Source organism: Syngnathus floridae, chromosome 11 (assembly GCF_059516105.1).
Source record: "Syngnathus floridae isolate MCC-2025c chromosome 11, RoL_Sflo_1.0, whole genome shotgun sequence".
In the NCBI taxonomy this organism is placed as follows: Eukaryota; Metazoa; Chordata; class Actinopteri; order Syngnathiformes; family Syngnathidae; genus Syngnathus; species Syngnathus floridae.
The window spans coordinates 8,387,567-8,413,443 of NC_142423.1; the positions used below are offsets into that span (position 1 = coordinate 8,387,567).

At 39.2% G+C, this 25,877-nt stretch overlaps 1 protein-coding gene across 7 annotated transcripts in view; it reads right to left on the reverse strand.

Annotated features, from left to right (window-relative positions):
- LOC148390864 (receptor-type tyrosine-protein phosphatase gamma-like) overlaps nt 1-25,877 on the reverse strand; it is a 145,545-nt gene that overhangs the window by 76,753 nt on the left and 42,915 nt on the right. For 3 of the 7 annotated variants that reach the window (XM_088389132.1, XM_088389133.1, XM_088389130.1), the window contains 3 exons: nt 18,108-18,252; nt 10,697-10,798; nt 6,283-6,319 (listed from right to left, as the gene is read on the reverse strand). In XM_088389132.1, the coding sequence (XP_088245258.1) occupies nt 6,283-6,319; nt 10,697-10,732 (73 nt within the window). In that variant the 5' untranslated portion in view covers nt 10,733-10,798; nt 18,108-18,252. Of the gene's footprint in view, nt 1-3,370; nt 4,170-6,282; nt 6,320-10,696; nt 10,799-18,107; nt 18,253-25,877 lie in introns of those variants that run through there. The other 4 variants (XM_088389135.1, XM_088389134.1, XM_088389131.1 and 1 more) reach the window with 2 other exon arrangements.

Consider the following 25,877-nt stretch of genomic DNA (forward strand, 5'->3'; position numbering starts at 1 on the left):
TGTGGGACCTCAGCTCACTGAGCAACTAAAGGAAGAACTCACCAAATGTGTTTTTCTTTTCTTTCAGCTATGTTCATAATTGCGGTGCAATGATTAATTTATTATCAAAGTAATCGATAATTAGAACGGATTGATTAACTTAACGAATCATCTTTTAGATGCATTTTGTTATTAAAAAAATTCCAAGACCTAAGAATTTCATTTTCTCAACAATAAATAATGTCCAATTTCTTCCATGATAGCAGACTGATTTCTTGTGTGAAACTATTTAATTTAAAAACAAAAAGACAGTTCAGTGACTATAGATTTAAATACAGTGACAGTTTGTCCCTTTCTAATGATAGCAAGAATGTTAAGGTGGCTAGGATCAAAGGTCACTTTGTCAGCAGTCTTGTTTGCATTTTTTTTTTTTTTAAATTATCCTGGCTGAAGATTTTCCCAGAAGGTGTAGCCCTAATTGGCTAATTTATTTAGTGGAAATCTAATTAAATACATTAGACCAAAAAAAAAAAAAAAATTCTATTGAAAACACCAATGGATTACATGTGAACAGTCGCATATAAAATTAAACAACAGTATGCAAGTTTTGGGGGAAGCGAAGACCAGCAACAGTGATCAGAGAGGATAAAGTTGGGGAAAATTAATTAGGGCATTTTAAGCCACACAGTGACAACACCAACAAATAATTATACTCTCTGAATTATGTTCCAACTGGAAAATGTTATTTGGCTGTTAGAATGCATCACTGCTGCTTTTAACTTTCACATAAATACGAGGATGAGCCTACGGGAGAATAAATTTCTCAGTAATGACCGAAAACCACCGCCAGTTTATTATCTTTTCTATTATTGTTGCAGATTTGATGGTTTCTGCCATTCAATAATGTGTGTTGTTGTTGTTGTTTTTTTTAACGATAAGGAACATCAGAGCAAAAATGAACGCTTTCTAAATGTGCCAGATAGATTTCTGACCTCTGATCAAAACCAAAGACGAGGCTGCCCACGATGATAATACAGCAGTTGTGCAACTTTGTTCAAATGCTGTTTGTCGTCTGTGCCAAGATTTCAATTTTCCTCAGCTATTGAGAACACCCGTATGGGGCAGCATTTCACCAGCTGACAATGTCACAAGCCTATGGCCTGTGGGCTGAAAGTTTAATCCCGCCCACCATGCAACTGTACCAAAATGTTACTGAAATTACCAACATTTATTCTATTACTGCATGATCGCAGTTTTCACAGACACATTCGCACATTATTTCCAAGATGAATCTTGCAGGATATTAGAATAAAAACTGCACCATCTTTGGGACAAAGGTTCACCAGCTATGCATGAATTTTCTATACTGCTTATTATATTCAGGGTCACGGGATCCTGCTATAATTTTCCTTATAATTACATAAAATGTGTGGCTATTTTCTCTTACCTGTTCTATTTATATATAAAACTGAGAAAATAATAAGAGATTCATAAAACTACGCTAACATAAAACACAAAAATCTAGTAGCCTAACAATACAATACAGGTCAAAGGTGATTTGCAAATGTGACAAACTGCCGCATTATAGCGCCAACTATTGCAAAGGAGGACTTCATATCATTTGTTTTTTTCCCCGGTTGCTTTAAGTATCGGTGGCTGTTATCGGCAGCCTCCATGAGAACCCAGTACCTTAAAATTAAGCCGCTTTAGATCAGACACTGATCCCTGGCGTTGGTACTTGCCAATTCCTATGACAAACCTGGTTCAACCCATTGTTGTGCCTCAGTCTTAACAATACAGGCACAATGTATAAGCGGTATTTTCCATCAGAGACAAAGAAAACATGAGACACAGGAAAAGTAGTCATGTGGATATACGCATGTTACTTCTGTGTACTAAGCTGACAACCAAATAAATAGAAAATAAACATAAAACTGTTTCTTGAGAATATCGCACTGGCTCGTGCGTCAGAGAAGAACGCAGCTAGCTCCGAGCACTAATGTACTAAATCGCAGGATACATTGATCATCAACACTTTGGATGGAGCTCGAAAGCTAATGGCGGCGTAAGCATAGCACTAAATGGAGTGGGGGAAATATACAGGAAAATCTAAAATTCACAATGGAGGGTGACAACAATCGTATGGTTGATGTTTTTATAGAGCTCTACCCTGGAATGGTCGCCACTCAATGACCAGACAGACAGACTAAAATCGCACTGGCTGCATGAACATCAGCTGAGTGAACCACTACATGGTCAGTGAGCCTACAAAATCAAATAAGAGGCAAACAAAAATGGTCAAATAAAAATCAGAGCCCATTGATGGACCATCTCAGAGAGGGATTTATTAGACAATAGTGCACATATGGAGCCTGGGCAAGTGAGGATTTACCCACACTGCTTACATTATCAACCGAGTGAACTACTACACTGGCAGTGACTACATTATTTAATTCAATCAAACTAAGATCTGTCAAAAAAATAGCAAAGGATAATGCTCAGTTTTGAGTGACATTGTCAGACAGATTATTTAACAAAGCTGCAGATCAGAACCACAGCTTTTATACCGAATAGAATGAGATTGTTTGCACATAATATAATATTGGTTGAATGTACATTAAAATATATCACTGCGGGCATTTTCACACTTGTCAGTTGTATCAAGAATAAAGGAAACTGGATTTCCATATATTATATATTTCGATCGATGCTGTCAAATACCTACCTATTCCCCCAACAATAGTTATTTTTGTGTCATACTGACTGCTACATAAAATTGGCATCCTGTCTCTTTTTGGAAATGCGCACAGAACCAGTTTCCAGGTGTACCTAATATACTGTCCAGTGGGTATAAAATGAGTCACAGTCTTAACTGGCTGCTCGCTCGCGGTCCAGCATACAAGGGGAGAGGGGGGGGGGGGGGGGGGGGGGTGTTGATCAGATCGCCCTCATCATGACAAGCAGCCCATGCAGAGACAGACACACACAAACACACATTAAAGGCAGTTTAAATAAAACTTTGGTTACATTTCAAAAGAAACACGATGGGAAAAAAATGGGTTATCAATAGTAACACATTGGCACGGCGTGAGATGTCAAAGGATGACAAAAAAGTTAAGGAGAAAAAAAAAAGTTCATTTTACATCATTAGTATGTCATGCATTTTGCGCCATTGTGCAGCTGGATGACGATGAACGTGCACACTCATAAGCAAACGAGCTGTATTGAACGCCGCAATTTTAAATGCGTTTCATGTCGACATTGCAAGACTAGTGTGCAGCAGCGATCAAAAATATAAAGAGAGAGAAATTCAAATACAAAGCAATCTAGAGTCAGGGATTAGAGACGTGAAAGCTAGCTTGTGTGCCGCAAAGTAAACGCCGCTACTTACCAGGATGACAGTCGCCGTGTTCGGGCAAGGTTAGAAGAAGCATTACGGATAAAATCCACCAGCAGTTCGGTTCCCGTCCCCTCTGCATGTTAGACTACTCATGGAGAGCAATGAGGAGGCGATGGGTGACAAAGTTTATGGCTGTTTTTTGTTTGTTTGTTTTTCCCCCCGGTCTTTTAGCTTGTTAAACGTAAAGAGAAGGGAGAGAGAGAGAATCCCACGCGTGCGAGAGAAGCCTTTCCCCCAAAAATTGAAGTTGACGCCGCGGCCACGCAAGCATCAAAAATAATTTGTATTGTATCTTATTCCCCTCTTTCTTAGAAAATAGTCCGCGTCGGTCCAAGCTGGTGCTCCTTGGTCTTTGAGAAATAAGAACACGCCACGGCTGTGTGCAAACACTTCCAAGCAGAGCTCTTCTGACTCCACGAAGGGCTTCCGCGGAGCCACATTCCCGGAGAGTGGAAGGGGGTCAGGCGGCGATCAATGGCTGTCTTTTAACTACACACGAGAGGGAGGGGGGGGGGAGATCCGATAATATCGATTTGAAGTAGCGATCACTCGGCGTTTATCCGTGACTGGGAGCCTGCGACGCACTATGTGAAGAAAAACTGCTGCAGGATTTGTCCCATTCTTCCATCCAGGAAGTGGACTAGCGGTCATGCATGCATGGATATCAGGCGGCTGCTGGTCCCATCCTGGCGGACAGGCTGCCTGCGCGCAGGGGCGGAGGGACGGTGGAGAGGCGGTGCTCGGATTTGTTGAATACAACTAGAAAAAAGAAAAAAGGTTTGGAGCTGAGACGCTGGTCTGTTCCTGAGAGCAGTGGCGGTCCGAGCTTGAATGGCACCCTGTGCAGACACCCTGTGCAGACACCCCTTGTGCGCCCTCCAACCCACCAACACTGATGAAAAAACACTGGAGTGGACCTTATAGTTTCTTTCAAGGTTGAAATACACAAGACTAACACTGGTTAACAGTAGATTATAATCAGAGATGGTTTTATGTATGTGTACAATAAGAATATATTTTTTACACTGATATTAAAAAATAGATCTTAACTTTTTTAGTTTTTGAGATATTTGTTTTGTTTGTATATGTTTTTGTTTGATAATGATAATAATAATATAGCTATGATGTTTCAGGAAATTTTGGGGGGAATTTATTATTATTATTATTATTATCATTAAATATTGATGTGCTTGAGAGAAAAAACTGAAGGCAGATTCTGAACCAGCTCAAAAAAATCGAGAAGGTCAAGAACACGAAATCCACAGTTGTTGTTGGCAATGGTCACACAAGTGAAACACATTTTTCACACGATAGCTTTGGTAGGTAACCATTTTGCTTTTATTTTGAGGTGAGGCTCCCCAATGTATTCAGTTTTCATATTGTCTGGCTGGGTTGTGCAGTCTCTTTCTAATGTTGCATCAAATGGGATGGGATGAAAAGGAGTGGAAACTGAAGCTGTAAATCCAGTGGCGTATAACATGGAAAACATCAACCTACTGGCTAGTATATTATCTGTATTATTCAAAATGATCTACTTTTTTTTTTAATTCACCTAAACGCTAACTGCCCCATTGACCTTTTTTAATGACAGTTGCAAACATAGCTATTAGGTTGTTTAAATCACAAACAGGGAGTTAAGAACAGTATATTTCTCCAAATGAGAACCCTGCATTACATTTTTATCCATTGACAAGCTATCATGCTCCAAATTGTTTTTAGGCAAATGCACTAAAGACAAATAGCTACCTCAAATAGATGCCTCATTTTCCAACCATCAGAAAAAAAATATGTACCACCTGTAATCTAATTATCTCAGTTCACAGAAAGTATAGAATGCATAAAAACAATTTTGCGAACCAAAACAGCAGCACTAAACATGTAAACAGTCAAACTAACAAATATAGATGAGCAGTCTGTCTCAAAGTTAACGTGGGTGTCACATTCAAGAGTGATTAGCTCGTTTGCTTCACTGTTCCGCAGTTCTGGGTTCGAACCCATCCTGTGTGGCGTTTGCTTCCTGCTACAGCGACGAGTCCAGACAGTGACAGAGTCCCCTGATGGATCTCATGGGGCATTGCACCCTAGTGCCCCCAAAGCAAGAAGACAAAATCAAGCCTGCACTTTTTAGTCACTTCCTCTCAGGTCCTATTATGCAAATGAGTCTCTTGTGGCCCCACACACTAATGCCCCTTTGCCTCCTGCTGGCAGAACTGTGAATGGAATGCTTTAGCGGTAATCATCACCTACACTCATCACACGTGAGGGTGGACTGATTGGAGGATTGTGCGCGCACCAGAGTCCGTCCCTCAGGTGAGTGTGTAGTCAGTGGTGTTCTTTGCAAAGCTATCCAGCTGGACATTTAATTTGAGGAATTTGATTAAATTTCCCATTTAATTATCCAGTTCTCTGCAGGGCTATTGAGGACTGTCACAAGGGCCCTTTGCTTTTTAATGCAGGCCATCTGCTTCCTCTCCAGAATGGGCTACCTTTTCCAAAGTGCCCGTCGCCTCCTGGGCATCCTCTTAGGATCCTCCAGCCTCGCAGTGCCTCTGAGCACGGAGCACTACACCGTGCTTGACAATACTACAGAGCTGTATCTGACTGATCAAGTGCAATTAACCCCAACCGCTCTTTCTGAACTCTTTGAGCCCGGCGGGGTGGATGACTGATTTCTAACTTCTAAATGGTCTTTTTTTTTTTTTTCCACCAAGACAAATTCAGCAAGATGTTAAGTGGACGGACTTAGCTGTGAGGTGCTGACCTTAGCCTTAGTCTTACTACAATATAGCAAAAAAAGTAATATTATTCCATGAGTCCTAGTGGGGGTTTTTTTGTTTTTGTTTTTTTTGACTTATGATGTGGTATGCTGTGTGTATGTCCATGTGTCCTTGAGTGACTTTCACCTGAAGTCAGCTGGCCGGGCTCCAGTGTCTCTTGACCCTGAAAAGGACAAGCAGGAGAGAAAATGAATGGATCATAAGGTGTGCCTTCCACTCTTTGTACTTTTCTCTTACCACCTTTCCTAATACAAGGTGACAGTGGTTTCGGCAGTCCAAATAATTTAATTCTAATGACACTTTCTGGAAAAGTTTAATCTCAATTTCCTGTTCTTCAATGTGGTTGTAAACCCTGATTAGCTACTGACACTGAACATTGGCAGGTTTTAGAAATGATTTCCAAAGAGGATGGTTTTATTTTTACAACCAATGACTGGCTGTTGCGGTAGTTTGTTTCAATAATTTTAAAAAGACACCACATTGCCAAAATTCTATCAATAAAACGAGGAGACGCTTGGCCCAATTCTCTGTGTACATCATTCCAAAAACACCTTAATGGTTCCTTTTTTTCTCTTATTTGTAGAAACTGTTTTCATTGGATATTCTAGATTGCCAAGATGAATGGTTGGCTAGCTACATGTGGAAATCACAATGACTAGAAAATAAACGAGAGTACAACATTGCTGCAAAATTTAAAGGCTTTACGTTAAAAGCAAAACACCCAAAAAGATGCCTTGTAAAAATAAATGTAAAATCTTGATCAGATGTACATAAGCAGTCATTAAATACACGAAATAAGCACACTAAACAGACACCTTGTAAAAATCCCCTCTTTAAATGTAAAATCCTGATCAAGAATGCATAAGCAGTAATTAAATACATTAAATAAGTGCACACCATGTAAGTAATCAAATGGTGTATAAATATATGCATGATACATGTGTATACTAATTGGAATTATTGGAGGGGTAGGAAAAAAGATACAGAAAAGTTGAGACAAAAATACAAAAGGCATTCAAAATTTTGAATTATGCTTCCCTTCCGTCAACCACCAGGTAGGTAATGTTTTTTTTTTCTTCTTCTTGGCATCAGTGTGAGTCAGTTTACAAGATAATGCCACTAGTTGCAAAAGGCCAGTGGAAGTGTGAAGCTAGTGTGAGGTCAAGAATGAGCCCATGAATAAAACAATGGCCCACAAAAAAAAAAAAAATTAAACTGATAACTTGGTCTGCCCTGTCACTCAACAAGACGTCGGATATCACAAGTCAACTGGTTTACACACTGACTGCTGCTACCTGGCAGGTTCATGAAGCCATTGTTATGTGTGCTGTGCCATTTGACATTCTAATCTTTTTCACCCTTTGGGAGTTGAAGCCCTTAAGGCACCCTAACACTTTCTCTGACAGTTAAATTGTGTTGCCGAGTTGAAAAAAAAAAAAAAGGAGTAAGTTTTAAAAAAAAAGTGAAATATGTATGATTCATCTGACTCCAGCCATGACACTGGCATTGTCCCACAGGCATCTCCTTCCTCTTTGCCCTTAAGTGGTTTGAGAATCACACTTGTATTATTTTTTCAAACACATTTCACATGTTGACAGTTGGTGCATAATGTATGACCGCCTGCATCAATTATGTAATGCAATTCAGGCTATGACTATATATAATTTATTTGATTCTCAATCTCATACATTATTAATCTATAAGCTATTTTTGCCATTATTACTCTCCCCAAATAGTTTCATCTTTTGTTGCCTTGTCCTCTGCTGTTGCTCCTCATCATCGTGAGATGCTCCTGCACTGCATCGACTTTTGTTTGTTGGTCTTGGTGCCCTCACTAATTTTTTAGTGAGTGAACGCTTGCTCTATTGAATTGAAATCAGGCCTCCCACCAAGCCACTTGATTATATCATATTGCTTTGCTTTCAAAAAGCGAGCAGAGATGGGCAACTTCGATGACACAAAATGTTTTATCCATACACTCGAGAGCCAGACTGTGAAAATGCTCCCCTCCTGCCATCATGGGAGGGTTATGACTATTATCATTTTATGAAATGCAAAACTATGTTGAAAATGATTAATAACAGAAATTCATTATGAGTAGCACGGTGGCTGGCGTAGAGGGAGGATAATCTAGCTTCCAAGCACATTTCAAAAACACCCATCTGATTAGGGCTGGCAATTAATCAGAATGTAATCGTCATTTCAATTTTAGCTTGTCACAATCATTAAAAATATTATAATTGAAGAAAAAAAATGTGCCCAATGGCGCAATGTGTGTTCCCAAGTTCCTATGCTGGATAGCACCCAAAATGCACCTGTGTTACTTATGTACGGAAAATTGACAGGCTAACAGCAAATTCGTATCGAGTTCCGGGAATTATATACGTATTCCTTCAAATAATAATAATAATAAATATTGATATATAAACTCTGCAGGAACACATACCGTAATTTCCGGACTATAAGCCGCGACTTTTTTCCAAAATTTTGAACCCTGCGGCTTATAGTCAGGTGCGGCTTATATAAGATTTTTTTCGTGATTTTTGTGATGACTTGATCACTTTTATACACTCGTAAAAAGGCTGTGGACCACTGTTGTGCGGTATCTTGAAGAAAAAAACAACAACAAAAATACTATTTTGAAACACTACTATGGCTGCTGCTTATTCTGCCTGTGTTGCTTGTGACTTTTATGAGCTTTAGTAGGAATGCACGCTAGGTGACCTGCGTCAAAGGGCTCTAAACCCTTTCTCTTACTCTGCCATGTGACTCAGAAATTACACAAAGCAGTGGCGCTGTTTGGACCATCTGCATTGTATTAAAACCCAATCAATCAGGATTTAAATTCAATTCTTCTGACATTTTGCTTACCAAAAACAAGTTGTAATTAATGTGAACTTTTAATGCATTTTATTCAGAAGGTTACTTTGAACCCTGAGGCTTAAATGGCGGCGCGGCATATTTATGGATTTTTACGGCTTTCTGTGTACTGTCTTTCTTTTTAAAAAAACTCATGTGCTCGTGCGGCTTATAGCCCGGTGCGGCTTATGCAAGAAAAAAACTAAAATATCCCTGAATTTTAGCTGGTGCGGCTTATAGTCCGGTGCGGCTTATAGTCCGGAAATTACGGTACATACAGGTAACATAACAATACTAAGCAGTCTTCCTAATCTTTAAAAAATGTGCGACATTAAGAATATCAGTTGCCACTTTCTTCTTCTACTCTTATTAACAAGTGTGAGCTCTATGCATGCAAAGCACCACACTGCCCCTAAGAGAGTAATGTCTGCACTGCAGCCGGTATTTGGTTCTTGTTCTTTCAAGTTATATTTAAATTTGAATTTGATGAGTTGAATAAATACTAAGTTTTGAAATTCATGTATAATTGACGTTATTGAGATTTCAATATGAATGTAAAAATATTTTCAATTGCCCAGCCCTACTCTAAACTGTCCTTAGACAGATAGTGTGAATGGTTGTTTGTTGATGTGACCCATGGTTGACCGGTGTCAAGTCACGGCTCTAGTTCACTTTAAGTAAGGTGAAGCACAATAAAAAAATGATGGATGGAAAGTGGAGGTTTGTCACAATCCGTCCATTTTCTCTGGCACTTGTCTTTCTTTGAGTGACGGGTGAGCTGATGGCGGGGCACATGGGCAAACAACCATTCACACTTGCATTGGTAACTATTCAGCCAACTGTAAGGCAAGGGATCATAAGATGTCAATTTTTCTTTTCTTTTTACTTCCCATGATTCTTATAGAAGATGATTCATGTTGTAGTGAAATAGTCCACACAGCTATGATGAAGAACGTCTCGATTCAATTTTTTTTGTGGTTGGCGTGAAAACTATTTGTGTGTGATACATTCTAAGCGCAATACTGGAATGCATGCATAATTAATGCTGAGAAGAAAAAACAAAAACACGAAATGGTCAATAAGCTTACGGGCAGAGGTTGCAAAGGAGAACTGTGTTGTCAGACTACTAGCACTTGTACTGAATATTTGTCTTATTCCTCTGATGGATTTAAGCCTGTGCCCATTTCTTATTTTTGTTACTTTCCTGAAGCTTGCACCTAAACTCACAAGCAACATAAGAAGGCCTATATTAAGAAAAGTCATAATGCAAAATAACCCAAAACAAGCCAAACAAATAGTAGCTCGAGACAAGAAACTATAACTCCTGCGGCGCTATCCTGTCTCTTATTGCATTATATTTTCTCATATGCGTCCCTCACAGCGAACCAGAGTGTTTTTTTTACAGTTAAGTCATACTGTTGCGCAAATGATGTCATTCATCAAACTAATGATGTGCTCTCACATTGCGAGCGCCTTCACTGCGCTATCGCATGTTGGTGCAGAGGTGCTAATGTTTGACGGTGGGTAATAATGTTGCATGATGCTAAGATCATGAGAGAAACATGGGCGACTCTCCACGCGGGGGGTTCAATAATCGATTAAATAAATGTGAGCAGCAATAAAGAAGAAAAATGGAGAGAAAAAAAAGAGTAATGACTGAATGTTGATGTTGTATGGTCACCTTTTGAAGCCTGTTGAGGATGTCTGCTGAATTCATGTTGCCATAAATCTCTCGGATTTCACAGATACATTCATCAGAGAACAAACGGCATACATCGATCCTCTGAAAGCAAAGAAAAATTGTCAATATTTCATTTGATGCCACTGTGTTGTTCCATCATCGTAACTACATAAAGCACCGGCGTGTAAAGATAAATCGGGTAGTTAGTGATATTGCCATCAGTGATAGTGAGCTGTTCCTAATATATATATATATATATATATATATATTTTTTTTTACTGTCATTTAAGTGACCGAGTAAGCAAAATATGAAACACAGCACAACTGCCAACCCCCCAAAAACATTAAGTTGGAACAACTTTGAAATATAAATTGGCATTTGATGTATTCTTTATGATCATCGTCACTCTTTGGGGACAGAGTCTGGATTTCCAGACTAGTATGCCCCATCCATGATTTTATTTAAAATATTTTTTCTTCTAAAAATGATGAGGTTCTGCTATTTTCTTGACATGTTGTTTTATTTTGCTCATGCAGGACCTGTTGGCAGTTCAGTTGTTTTCCTGTCAGAGTTTAGCTTGCAGCAAAACTGTGTCCAGCTATTTTTTTCTTCCCAGAATATGCATTATGCATTTAATAGGGAAATTATTTTGTGTATAGAAAATATTTTTTTCCTCTTAGTGACAAGTTATCAAAATTGGTTTTGTTTATAATTGACAGGAAGAGATATATTTTAGTTTTGTGCTTCAATCCCGTTTCTAAAATATTCGGAACTATTTTACTTTTACTTAACGAAAGGCGTTGGATCAGTATTATTATTTTTTTACTCAAATACCTGCACTCAAATATTTGAATACTTTTGCAACCTCTTCTTATTTGGCTCATATGTGACTGGTCACCAACCAATCAGCATAAATAACTAAAATTAAATGTTTTGGTCCATTTGGGTCATAAAGAGAAGGGATTTTATTTCTAATCTAGATCCAATCTCTAATCTAATCAATTTTAACTAGACAGGGCCAGAAAAAATTGTAAAAGAAAACTGATTTACACTATGTAAAACTCACGTTAAAACATCTTTGGAAATGAAATGTGCATGTATTCAATTTGACTTCTCGAATACTTCAATAATATTTTGTCGCTATAAAAGGATGCTTGAACGTTATTATGAAGGCTGTTTGAGAGAGTGATTATATGGCAATGGAAGGTTTATTTAGTTTTAAATTCCTGGTTTCGGTTAAGCTGTACACCTGCAATAAAAGTGAATAATTAAAAAGCGAGAGAAAGTCATAACAAGAATACCGGTTCTTGGAAATAAATCAAATAAAATGAGAAGCAAGCCTAAACGGCCTCATAAGAGGATTATATGCCTTCCTTTCAGGTAGGAATGTTTTATTTATTCCCTGCTTGAGAAGTGAAGTGACGACTTCCCGGCAGGTTCTTTTGACAGTCGCCCCCAAAACGTCTGCTCCGAGACGTCATCATTTTCTGCATCTGTGCCCACAAGGAGCCAGTCAAGGGTCAGAACAGGTGGCGTCTGATAAAAGACGTGTACGGTGAGCCAAGATCGGGCCGCGATGCCGCCATTTCTTTGCAGCCAGGTGCTTGCGTTCTGTGCAGTGTCAGGGACTGATGCAACTCAACATCAGAACAAACTGAATGACAGCATCTGGATCGGAAACCAGCCGGGAAATACCTACCTATAGGATGTGAAAGTGTGTGTGAAATGAAGACTTTTGTAGTGATAACATCTTCCACTCTTGTGGAAGGACTGGCGTCTCTGTGAAAAGTTTTGTCAGGTGAGGTCAGTGTTTGAAAAGGTTGAGGTTAAATTCTCCTATCCAGGCTTGCCTTTCTGGACCTTGCTTTGTGCACTGGGAACAGAAGAAGGCCTAGATTGTCAGTATAAAGTTTTGAAGCAAAGAAACTCAAAGCCTTTTAAACGGCACTGACACAAATTTAGGATAAGAAGGCGCCCTCGCAATTTCTGGGCTTTGAAGGAAGTACCAGAATCGTATCAAAGGCAGGATGACCTTAATGTGTCAGAAGATAGCAGGCAGCTGGGACAAATGCGGGTTAGGCATATTATCAATCTTGGAATTTGAATCCATCCATCCATCCATCCATCCATCCATCCATCCATCCATCCATCCATCCATCCATCCATCCATCCATCCATCCATCCATCCATCCATCCATCCATCCATCCATCCATCCATCCATCCATCCATCCATCCATCCATCCATCCATCCATCCATCCATCCATCCATCCATCCAATCAAGCTGTTTTGCCTGCAAAGAAAAATGCCAAACTGTTATAAACCTGGTCCCGATACTTGAGCGTAACTTGTAAATCCCCAAAGTGTTTAATTCAGGATTTCTTGCACCTCCACCAGAGCTGCGTGCAGAACTGCAATCGGCACGGATCTGTTGCTCAGCACAACACTCACAGCATCTTTCACACTTGATTTCCCCTTCCCAGATGCTGTCAAATTGCAAGGAGCTCAGAGGGTTGAAATCGAATTTGACCCGATGATGCAGAAATTGCTCCATCACGTCTTGGGTGAGGATCCTCCTTAAAAGTTGCACGGCAGCCCGTTTCGTAGAGGTTTGAGTGCTGCTCCTTGCCACAAAACGCCCGAAGCTATAAGCGAGGAGTCAGTTGAGGCTTCCATCTCGTTCTCATAGAATAGAATAATATCACTCAGAAAATCCTGAGATTATTCACATGTTAATGTTATTCCAGGCGATCTGTCCAGCTTTTGAACTCCGTATTGATCTTCTGGTCATCACAGAATTACAGTTGGCTTGGGGAGCAGCACCGTTCCCGGTTGCCATTTGTCATGGTTATGTAGAATTTATTAGCTTTCTTAAATTTGGAAGAAATTCTGGGTCAGACTAACACATCCGTGCCCTGAGTGTCTAACAAAGGAGTGCCTCATTCTCCACGACCTCACAGGTCAAAAAGGGTCACAGAGTGCAGCAAGTTGTGAAGTTCAGTCCTATTCTGAAGCATGACGAGAGGCTGACTTTTCCAGTCTGGGTTGAAAAGCTCTCACTTTAACAACTGACTGACTTTTCCTCCCCTCATTTGTCTCAAAGTAAGAAGGAGCTAACGCTGCTACAAACAGCTAAAATGAGTTTTCTCTGTAGCGTGACGGCGCTTGGCCGCTCTTCCCTTCTGTTTTGCAGCCACCGCGGAGCGACAAGTGCAGGAAGGAGATGCGGGGACATGTTTGCCTCTGTCGTGCTACACTGACTCACGGTGATCTCTTGAGGGCCCGAGTGGTATCACCAGAAGGGACCGCAGTCAGCTTGTTTGGATGTTTGGACAAAATGTGCCTATAAATAAGATGATGCATTCGTGTCCTCACTTCCACCAAAACCCCTGACAATCTCCACTGTCCCCTTTGTATTGGAGTCATTAAAATGAAAACTTTAGTCAATAATTCAGACATTGCTGTATTCGCTGCCCTCCTGGTATTGGCTGGTGTCGTTTGAGCCAAAAGGAGTTTCAGATTTGACAGATGCTAGGACATGCGTAGCCGCAGCAACGGAAGGCAACTTTAAAGCAGTCTGCATCTTTTTCTGCAAGCACATCACATGCATTATTACACCTTCGCTAGTCAGGCACACTGGTTTCTCTGAAGTGGTTGTACCTTGTGGAATTCGCCTTTTTATTTTGTTTTTTACATAAAACGACGGCTCTTGCTGTGACTATGTGAGAAGAAGAAGAAAAGGCCAAGAGAAAGTTACAGACTTGGACAGGAGATGGAAGACTCTTGTGTCACTATTTCCGACATCACTAAGGAAAGCCAGTTTTCATATTTTAATATAGTACCTGTCTAAAATCTGAAATGATGTGACATGTTGAACATACTGTTATAAAAAATAACCCACCTGTATATCAAAATATAGAATATAATTGAATACATATTTGAGACGCAACTAGCCATAGTTATTAGGAATAATGGATTTTACGAGTAAATAGGGAAAATATGTAGTATTCATAATTGTTCAAATATTATGGCTTCAATATTAGATATTTTAAGATTTCAAAATTATGATCAACTGTGTGATGCTTTTCATCACAATATGTAAGTACAAAAGTGTTTAAAAAGGTCAACTATATTAAATACTAAATATTGTGTGCTTTGTTTTACTTAGACAAAAAAAAAAGATGTAATTGAAGGAATTTTTCCAAGCTCTAAAGAGTCACACTTTTGAGTAAAATTAGTTAATCAACTTTAACTGTCAGATCATTGGAACAGTTTTAAAAAGCAGGACAAGCAGTTTTTCATTTCACAACTCACCTTTAAAAATTTACTGGCTAGGTTTGCTTTGGGTCTCCAAATCTAGCTACGGCCCTGGACTGCACCAGCCAAAGTGTAAGTGCCAGAACTGAAACTACACATTGACTGACTTCTACCCGTGTCGACGTTTAATAGCAACCACAGCGGTAACCTCCAGAGTGCAAGTGAAATGTATATCACTAAACGACACCTGTAAGTAACACCATTGCAGCTATTAATGAGATGTGCTTTATGCAGCCAGTGAATATTAAACTTTGCTGCTACCTCAACTTCTATTGTGCTTGTGAAAAATGACTCTCAGGTATAGGAATCCAGCCGAATGCAGGGGGAGAGAAAGCACAAAGCAGCGGTAGCCAAGCAGCGCTGCTGGGCAGGTGCCTGTAGATCCATTTGAGCAAATCTATTATGAAAAATGAAATATGCAGATGGAGAAAACGATTGCTAACAGGAAATGTGTTCTCGTCCTTGCATGCATTGCAATAGAATGTATTATGTTCAAACTATTGTATTGGTAGCTCATGTTTAAGGCTTTTGGACGAGACATCTTGAATCTGTGGCCTCTCAAGAATACTGTGGGAAATAGTACAAAAGTTCAACTTTAATTAAGTTTACTTTCCACCGACAAGGTCCTACGGCAAGTTTTTCAAAATAAAGAGTACTGTCACAACATGAATGGCCTCGACGAGGCTACTATTGTATGAATGTGTTATGGTTGGGCAAAATCAACGACGTCAAGAGTGAAGCAGAACCTCCAAGGTAGGTCATTTTTTATCATTCTCAACCGCCATAAAAGTGTAAAAACAAAGTTAACCGCTGCAATAATATAAACCTAATGTCTCAACTTTAACTGTAATTGTCTGAAACGGTTCGTTAATCACAAATGTAACCTAAAACATCCACGAGAGGTGTTTAATTTAAGGATTCGCTGTACTAAGAAACGTTTTTTTTTTTCTTTCTAATTAGATAGCATGATAAACTCTTGACTACATTTTCATGAGGATAGACTTAAGCATTTGTCAAAGGTAGTGTTTAACAGTGCTTGGCAGTGTTTGGATATGAAATGAACAAGGTGGCATAGAAGAGTCAAGAGTCTTAGAGGACTGATTAGGCGCGATGAGAAATCTTTGCTCTTGTGGAAGGACCGTCTTAAGTTAAAGAAAACTTTAGAAAGAGCAACCACACGCAAGTAAACTACTATAAAACCAACTATTTTAAAAGTAATCCAAAATCTTAAAACGTATTTGAGATTCTAACATAATGGCTTGCACATGGGCAGCTACCATGAGAAGCAAATGAAGCACGCTAGCTCGTTAGCTAAGTACCGTATTTCCCGGACTATAAGGCACACCTAAAAACCTAGAATTTTCTCAAAAGCCGACAATGCACCTTATAGTCCGGTGCTCCTTATATGTGGACCAAATTCCTAAATTTAAAATGGCCCGAAGCATTGTGTGATGAAATCAATCATAAGTGGCCCGCTGAAGACTATGAATCATGAATCAAAAAGACTATGGATCATTATTTTGTGATTATAAAGTAATTTGTTGCGTCTGAAGTTGAAATATATATGATAAAATGGAGAATGATTTGATTTGGATTAAAAATCTGACACGATGCATTAATGGCCTTATAGTCCGGTGTGCCTTATCCAAGGACAACATTTTAAAATGGGCCATTCATTGAAGGTAGTTCGGTGCGCCTTATAGTCCGGAAAATACGGTAAGGTCTTCGTTTAGTGTTTCTTGTCAAACAATGCAAACAGGAGACTTAAATGCAAACAACAATCACAATAGTTGCAAGTATTTTGTTCACCACCGCGAATAAAAACAAACACCTATACCCAAATCAGCAACAAAATATGACAAAAAATAGACTTGACTTTGCGTCATTTCAGGATTTCTTTCGGCTACATTAGCTAGTACTGTGGATCGCGGGCAGATAAGATTCACATGGGAACACATAGAAGATGAAATCTAATTGGACAGAAGATCTAACATCCACAGGTGCATATTTGAAGCAGTATAGCTAGGAAAACTATGACAACACAAAGTGAATCGAGTAACGAGACCAAATTAATAAAATTTCATGGAAGAAATATTGGAAATGAGGTTATAAATGTAGGTCAGAGCTTCTGATGGACGAACGATCATATTTCCTTTATTTTCTGACTAAAATGTAAGGCAGGAGCCCAGCTCTGTATGTAGGCCATTAAGTTTATTAGGTTTGCTTTTATTTTGTATAAACTTGACATAGATGTATTTCTATCCACAAAAAAAATCAATTTAAAACCTCTGTATTGTCATTATACTGTCGCTCGCCTTCCAGGACACGCTTTGTGCATTTGTACACAGGATTGTGTTGCATACATGGGAGGGAAAAAGCAAGATTTCGGCATGATGTTATATTTCTATATATGCGAAAATTATTCGATAGATGGAAGACAAAAATCAATTTGACATCAGCATATAAATGACTTCTTTGTGCTCTCAAGTAAATGTAGAGTCGGCTGGGTTTTTCGAAGCCACCGTTGACATTATAGCGTATTGACTTTGAGGATTAAAGAAAATTAAAATCTTCTCTCAAAAGGTAGGTACCTCCGTTCAAATTCTATGTGATTATTGCATATAGACTTTGAGGATTAAAGAAATTAAAATACCTCAATACAAATTCTATGTGAAATATGCACATCACTATCACAGAGTTAAAAGCATATTCACTATTCCAATTTAGCCTCCGTTCAAATTCTATGTGGTTATTGCATATAGACTTTGAGGATTAAAGAAATTAAAATACCTCAATACAAATTCTATGTGAAATATGCACATCACTATCACAGAGTTAAAAGCATATTCACTATTCCAATTTAGCCTGCAACTATCCAGACGTCTGAATTTGCTCTACAATAAAAACATTTGAGTGGAGCTGCAGTCAGTCTCCCCGGCACCTGAATCACTACTGCATTGATGCTCGGAACGATCATTTTCTGTGCTACTCATCTGCGTAGTGGCTCACGTCCAACTCGCCGCTTTGTTTCACATCCAAGAGAGAAAAAAATAAAAATGGAAGCACATCAAGAGTAGACAGAAGTGTTCCTTACCTTCAGTATGTGCCAGGATCAGGTCTTGAATCACATTCAACAACATTTTTGCCTGCGCGCAGTCGAATGAAAATAACCCAATGTATGTTGTTTGGAGGAGGTACACTCATTTCATGGCAGGAAAGCTAAAGCCAAGATTGAGAACCTGGAAATATTACATACAAGGTAGTAAATAAAACCTTATGAAAAATGTGTCAATAGCAACATTTCATTCCTGGCCTTTGTTGTGTCAACAATGTCGAAATCACAATTTTCTTAAAAGCATTATTTTGATTGAACTGTCCAACTTGTCCATTGCATTAAATTTGTACAATTGTACTAACCATGTTGGCTTCAGGCTTTAAAAGGGTTATTAGAAATTTAGAAATTACAGTTTAAAGTGCTTTTTTTTATACCAAAGTAGCAATTATTAATGCACACTACCTAAATGAAGCATATCCTTCCATCTTATATATTGCTTGTTTGCCTAAAGATTGCGGGTTAGCTGAAAGCGTAGTAATTAAATTTTGTTTGATTGTCCCTATAAAAACTCTGTACGGGAACGTCCGAGCCAAGATTGAAAACCCCAAACCTCAGAACTTTAATACAGATTGTGCTAAACGCACCAACCATCATCTACACTCAACAAAATGAAACATTGACTTCTCTAGAAAGAAAATACAGCAAGCTTGTTTAATGTCTCTGGGGCACTTTTAAGACTGGCTTTAAGGATTAAATGTCATTTTAAGGTCTTCATTTTGGAATATCTGATTTTTTGTTTTTAAGACTTTTTTTTTTAAATATCTGCAGCGAAAAAAAAGCATTTAAAAGTCCTTACTTCTACTTACTACTTACTTCCGAGTCGATAAGAGTAATCCTCGGTGCTGTGTGCAATGATTGCTCCAGTGTCTCCTACATATACAATACATTTTACCTTAAACATCTCTGATCATTCATTTCTACCCCTGAAATTAAATTATTAACAAATATATTTGTATAAAATTTTTGTTTTCTAAAAAAAACGATAGGCCCTTATTTTAGCATTGTGATCAAAAGTTTAAACACGTTATCTAACTTAAGCTAGCTAAGTTAGAATGCGAGTTGAGGTGTGATGGAACCCAGTTTGAACATTTGCTGTAATTCTAAGAAATGTTTGCTGCAAAAACAGCTCTGTTTTGCTCTCATTTTTGTACAACACAAAAGATTGGCAGTTCAACAGCAATGCGTACACTTTTGTGTTTTACACTTTAGTGTTATTGAATGGCATGGGGGGGGGGTAGTGTTGCAGTGTGAGAGTACACACTGTTGTTCGTCTTGGCTGATGACAACACATTGATGCCCTTTAAAAACACCTACCCAAAGACGCCTCAAAGAATGAATCATTCATATCCAGCAATAAAGATCCCTCATGATTAAAATGAAGTGAATCTACTTTTTGTCAGTTCGTCTGTAGCAAGATGACACCAACCCTCTTTAGACAAGGCATCACTTTGCAGCGACAGACCCTGGCAAATTCACTTGAAAAATGTGTCAAGGCGGAGCAGTGAGGAAAATTGCACTGACTTGACTTTGACCCCTGTCTTGCAGCATTGCGGGACTACAATAAAACAGGCAAAGACATGTTGTTTTCTATTATTTGCTCGCTCCTTTCCGAGCAGAAACGGTGGTCATTACGCCGACAATAGAGCATCACTATGCAGATAAATAATCCTTGGCGTACAATTGGCTCAACTGTAGGATGACAGCTGAAAAAAAAAACAATGCACTCCAGACACTCCCTCAGCTTTAGTTTCATCGACCAATACCCCAACCCCCAATGCAGTCATTGCAGAGTCCATAATAAAAATGCATCAGATGGATCTTCCTGTCCTCAGCAGTACGTCACTCAAGGAGGAAGGGAGGGATGGGGGGGCACCATGTAGACCTTTATGAGAGCTAATGACCCACAGCTTTTACAGTCTCTCAACCATCAGCATAATTAGATTCAGATGCTGCTAGCATCAACCAGCCATTTACGTGCCCTTGAAAGTAAAAAATTGGCAAGCATTATTGACTAGTGAACGAGGTATGGATGGACCGTTTTTCAGGCATATTTCAAATAACATTTGAAGCACGCAACATTTGCAATTCTCGCTTTACATTTGGCTCTCGTAGGGGAAGTTGTCACCGATACCAAGTACCGATACCACTAGTACTTTTGATGCATAAAATGTACCCACCAAAAAACAATGACAGCCCAAATGAGAAAAAGTGGAATAAAAAATGGATAGATGGTAGGAAACAAGTGTTTTAGCATGAGTTTCCTGTATCATTAATTTTCTTTAGCCTTTAGGCCAAATATTAACTTTAATTTATTTCTTAAGAGCTACCGTCTTCAATTTGTGTTAGTGCACTTATGATCCTCAAGTCTCATATATATATATATATATATATATATATATATATATATATATATATATATATATATATATATACACACTTCGGCCCATTGATTTTTTTTATTTATTAAATTTTGAAAATTATGAAAATATTTTCGAGTTGGATACTGATGTTTCTCTGCTGTGTACAGCATACTGTAAACAAGACATTGTTGGCACTGTAGCGGTTCACAAAGCTAAACTCAATTCCCATTCAATGTGTCAAGCACAATTGGCCAGTGACTGACAAGCAAGATGTCCAAGATGTGCCCATGAACAAGATAAGTCGCACCGATCGTGGAATAGTGTCAACAAAATGATTTTCGTGTATTCCTGCACTGTTTCAAAGACCTAAATGAGCTGGAACTTAAAATTTAGCAATGACATTTCAATCACACAGAGTCTGTTTAATTAGAAACAGTTTTTCAACTATGACTTCTAAGAATTGACATCACGTCCACTGCTATCATTAAATTAATCTTAGACCCGTTTACACTCTTAATTTCTCTTGCATCAAAATAAATCTCCTTTCACTTGCAAAATATGTTTCTAAATGAGCCCAACCCAAATAAGATAAGCACAACCCGCATAATACAAAAATTGGATGCCGCGCATTGCGATGCAACCACCGTCGAGGGAAGATAATATGAAAAGCCAGCATTTATCCACCAAAACAGCATCTGCATATTTTAAAAATGAATCAAACTTGAAGTCTGCTCCTATCCGCCATGCAAGCGTGACGCCCGGCGAGTGCTAATGCAATGAAAAGCAACATCACGCTAACTGCAGCGGATGGAGATGACAAAGTGTGTGTACATGAGTGTCTATTTCCCAACTCATTAGCGGTGAAGTTCTCTCCATCCAGCATCGAGAAAATGTTCTCAGTGAAGCTGTCAGTGGTGATAGAACTTGGGCTGAAAGTTCTAAACCGGACACACACGCATGCACGTACACACACAAACACTGACAGTAACTCGAAGTAATAGAGCTTCACGCTGATGAAACCCACTGCCAAAACCAATCTCACACAATTTTCCTTAAGACACAATAGCTGCTATCTTTTCTTTCACGGGATATCGTAAACAGTTGTATCACGCTTCTATTTATAACCCACATTTGAGATCATCCTTCGTAGGATTGTCACAGTCGTACATTTAGACATTATCATATTCATTGTGAAGTAAGTGACACAGCCTCGCCGAATCTCTCACCACCCGGATGGGGAGAACTCAAATTCAAATCATCACATTCTGAAGGCACAAAATAAATGATAAGAATCTAAAAAAGCCGACTGAGGTAGTTGTGTAGCTATACGAGCTAAGAAATATACCTCAAGTATTAGATACGGCGCACGCAGTTCCAGATTGTGAAAGGTCAGGGGAGGCAAACCTAGAGGACTGTGTGTGTCTGCTGCCATGAAATGCTAATAAATAAATAAATAGATCAACCCTAAGAGCAACTGCTCGCCCCAATGGGCAGAATAATACAGATATACATGACGGAGCGGTCAAAATTAATTACCCAGGTAAAGACAAAGTCAACCCCCAAAATGTCGTGTCGTCTGTGGCCCCACTAGTCTAAAAAACGGCTTTCTAATTACCGTATTTTCCGCACTATAAGGCGCACCGGATTATAAGGCGCACCTTCAATGAATGGCCCATTTTAAAACCTTGTTCATATATAAGGCGCACCGATTTATAAGGCACACCTTCAATGAATGGCCCATTTTAAAACTTTGTCCATATATAAATCCATATATTTGGACACGCCTGCTGTAGTGGCTCAATATTGGTCCATATATAAGGCGCACCGGATTATAAGGCGCACTGTCGGCTTTTGAGAAAATTGGGGGTTTTTAGGTGTGCCTTATAGGGCGGAAAATACGGTAATATTGTGTTTGTGGAATACGACTTGAGTATCTCAGAGTGCGGCCATTTTGCCATTTACTGTCCACTGACAATCACAGTTACCAGGTCAACAACCAGTCAGGACTCAGCTTCAGAAAACCGGTGAGCCGTGATTGGTTAGAATCCGTAACTGTGTGTATGTTTCATGTGAGTGACAGCCCTTTGATCGACCGGCGACCAGTCCAGCTGAGATCTGGTGATAGCTCAGTTCCCTGAATAAAATGTACAAAATAAATAACATAAAACTAATCTATCACATCTAGTAATACCCATGTATTTTTACCCCACTGCAATTATTTCACCCAACCAGAAATCCCTACAGAAACTGACCCAACCAATTAATTTTGAACCAGAGCCAGAACACAACACAGCATGGCAAACAGTCCAACAACAGTGGCGTAGCAATTAGAATCCACACCACAAAATCCTAACTGATGAGCCTTCTGCTTCACCTTTGACGTCTCATGGAGATTTTTGCAGCTTCTCGCATTCTGACGGCGAAGGGTCTGATGCCTGCCGGTGTTTCACACTCGCAGCTGCTGTTAATGTGCGAGTGCAGGTGAGCATTATTTCCACACTTGCACTCTCTGCGGCCAACAGCGCTAATGATGCAAAGGTTATTGGATTTTCATCTCGCATAACGTGACATGACTGCACTGAGGTAGTAAGAAGGTCAAATTGTTCCTTGGCACGTTGTTAGTACAAAGGTTTTGCCTGCATGTCTCAATGACCTCATCGGTATGAGGTAACCAAAATACTAGAAGATGTGATGCGGTGAAGTTTTTTTTATCAGCCCAAAACTGCAACTACAATAATAAACAATTGAGGGTTTGTGTTGTTCACAATGTTTTCTCTTAGGTTATGTCCAACTCTTTTTTTTTTACTTCTTCATTCTGTGTCCAGTTTTTGGAAGGGATGGGAATTTTGATATGGTTGGTGGCTATTCCGCCATAGCTTCAGCAAAGCTTCTGAAGCCCAAAGTAAAGAGATCAGAAAGAGGCCACTATGTGTGGGCCTAAAAGTGAACAGAAAATTACCAATGCCTTTTCTGTGACGCCTTCAGTTTCTGCTACGTTGTTTTGTTTTTCCTCAAGTATGGCAGGTCTATAATAAATCGACAGAGATTTTGTCACAAATCATTTTACTAAAGTGTTGTGCTGTCAGGTCATACTGACGGTTTTAACAAAAGTGACTTTTAAAATGCAATTCCGACTATTGCTGTCTGAATTCCACATTATCGTACTGAGGCGGACGATTTTCTCGCAGGCGCTGCCATGGTGACCGAGGGCATCTTCTTGCAGCTCTTCATTTGATTAAATGGACACCTCCATTACTTTTGTTTAGACTCTTTCATATTACATTGTGTGTTAATTGTTGACCACTTAGCATCCATTGCAGCCTGGAACGTCTTGGAAGGCGGATCCTCCCATCTGCAGTTCCTTCTCAAGGTTCCTCATTTTTCCCCAGTTGGGATTTTTGTTTTGTTTTTCCTTGCTTTCCCCGGGGTTGAAATCAGGCAATGTCGAGTATATTTGTCAACTGTGTACAAGTGAAGCCCTTTGAGATGCTTCTGTGATCAAGCGCTATATAAATAAACTTGACTTGACGTGCAATGACTTGCAATAAAGCAACACTTTTTTCAACCAACACCACGATATGCACCAATGATGAAGAAACCGCAAAGCTCACGGATGTTTTTATGCTGTATGAGCACAGCCACATACAACACAATTCAGTTATGCATACAAAACATGAGCTCATCTCTCACCAACCTTCTTCATTTTTAAAAGGCAAGTAGTTTTATTTTATTGTAGTTTATACAGTCGTTTACTTTTCTCGATACTTTTATGACACTTAAGAAGGCCAAACTGCTACACATTGTCGCTAATGCTGATTTTATGCTAGCGTCACCTTAAGCCTAGAACAAATGAAGCCACCTTATATTATTTCCTGTGGGAAAGCTTTAAGGTTCCACTCTGTATTATCTTTTCATTTTAAGTTAGGTGGATAAAGGATAGTCATAAAAACCCTCGGATGGAGCTCAACGAACAGAATATGGTAAATAGCGGCTGCAGGTTGACTGCTGAAGTAGCAAAAGGCACTGTCATTATATCTTCTGTTTCAAGCTAAAAGTTGGGGGAAACATGCAAATTCAATTCATTAAGGTCAGAGCTGAAGTTGAACCCTGAAGCTCGGAACTGAAAAAACGATGCGGTGCTGTGACGGCGGGCTTTCGAAACTCAGTACAATAGTGATAAAAAGAAAAACAATAATTATTATGTACAGATGTTTTATAAAAGCAAATGTAAATGCGGATGGGTCTCTTGCCGCCATGCACTGATCACAAGAGGTCTCAAAGTGTCTTCTTGAGCAGCCCTAATGTGGTCGTCACGGCGACTGCGACCTCTGAGGGCGTCTATTAGCATCGCTAATGAGGTTGGTTTGGTATTTACAGGATTGTGATGTACAGCGATGTTTTATTTCACGGTGTTATTCTCTTCAATGAAAATTCGATTGCACAATTTCACATCCAGCGACACTTATTATGCAGCATGTGTGAGTGCGTGTGCATGTGTTGACTATCCCCCAATGAGAACTGATAAAGCTGAAATGAACACAATTTTCAATGGAATTCCTTTAGATGGATGGTCCGTTCTTTTTGGCGCATGTTTCATCTCCCTGTTTGCCACGAACAGCAAAGCCTTCATCTCAATGTGATTTCCCTTTTGTGTGAGACAAGTTTTGCAAGTCAAATTTCTGCCCTTGAATTCAATTAAAAAGCCTCCGCATATAGCTTATGGTGTACATTTGCATCCAGATAATCTAATTCCTCAATGTCAATGCTTGTTTTTCTTGTCCTTTATATGAACAGATCATATATCTTGACTGGAGTTGGGCAAGCCACCTGGAAACTGTGGCAAGCGTAACATGAGATTTCTGTTCTGTGGTTAATTAATAACAATATGGAGTGAATTTAAGTTAACTGATGGATGCAAATGTATGGAGTGACGTGTTTAGCTGGTGTGTGTATGTGTGTGTGTTTGGCTACTTTTCCGTCAGTCAAAAAACTACTAATATTATGGCGAATTACTGAGACACTTACTTGTATCGGGGAGTTTTAATGATTTAGCTACTATGAAAACATTTGGTCCAAATTGATGTTGCAATGAGCTAGGAACTGACACTGGCAGAAATATGGAAGCACATCAACTCGTTAATTCAATGCCAAGACCAAACATCTAAAAGTAGACTCAGACACGGTTTCTTCCTTTAAGAAGTACAAACACTTTAAATTGTTATTCTGTGCTTTACACACGCCATGTACGGCTGACAATATCTGAACCAGCTCATTTAGAACGGCAGCCTGACACCCACAGCTTAATTATCTCTGGCAGTATCATCAGCGATTCTCAGTGTTTTTTTGCTGCATGTTTTTTTATGCTTGATTGAAAGAAACATTTCTCTGT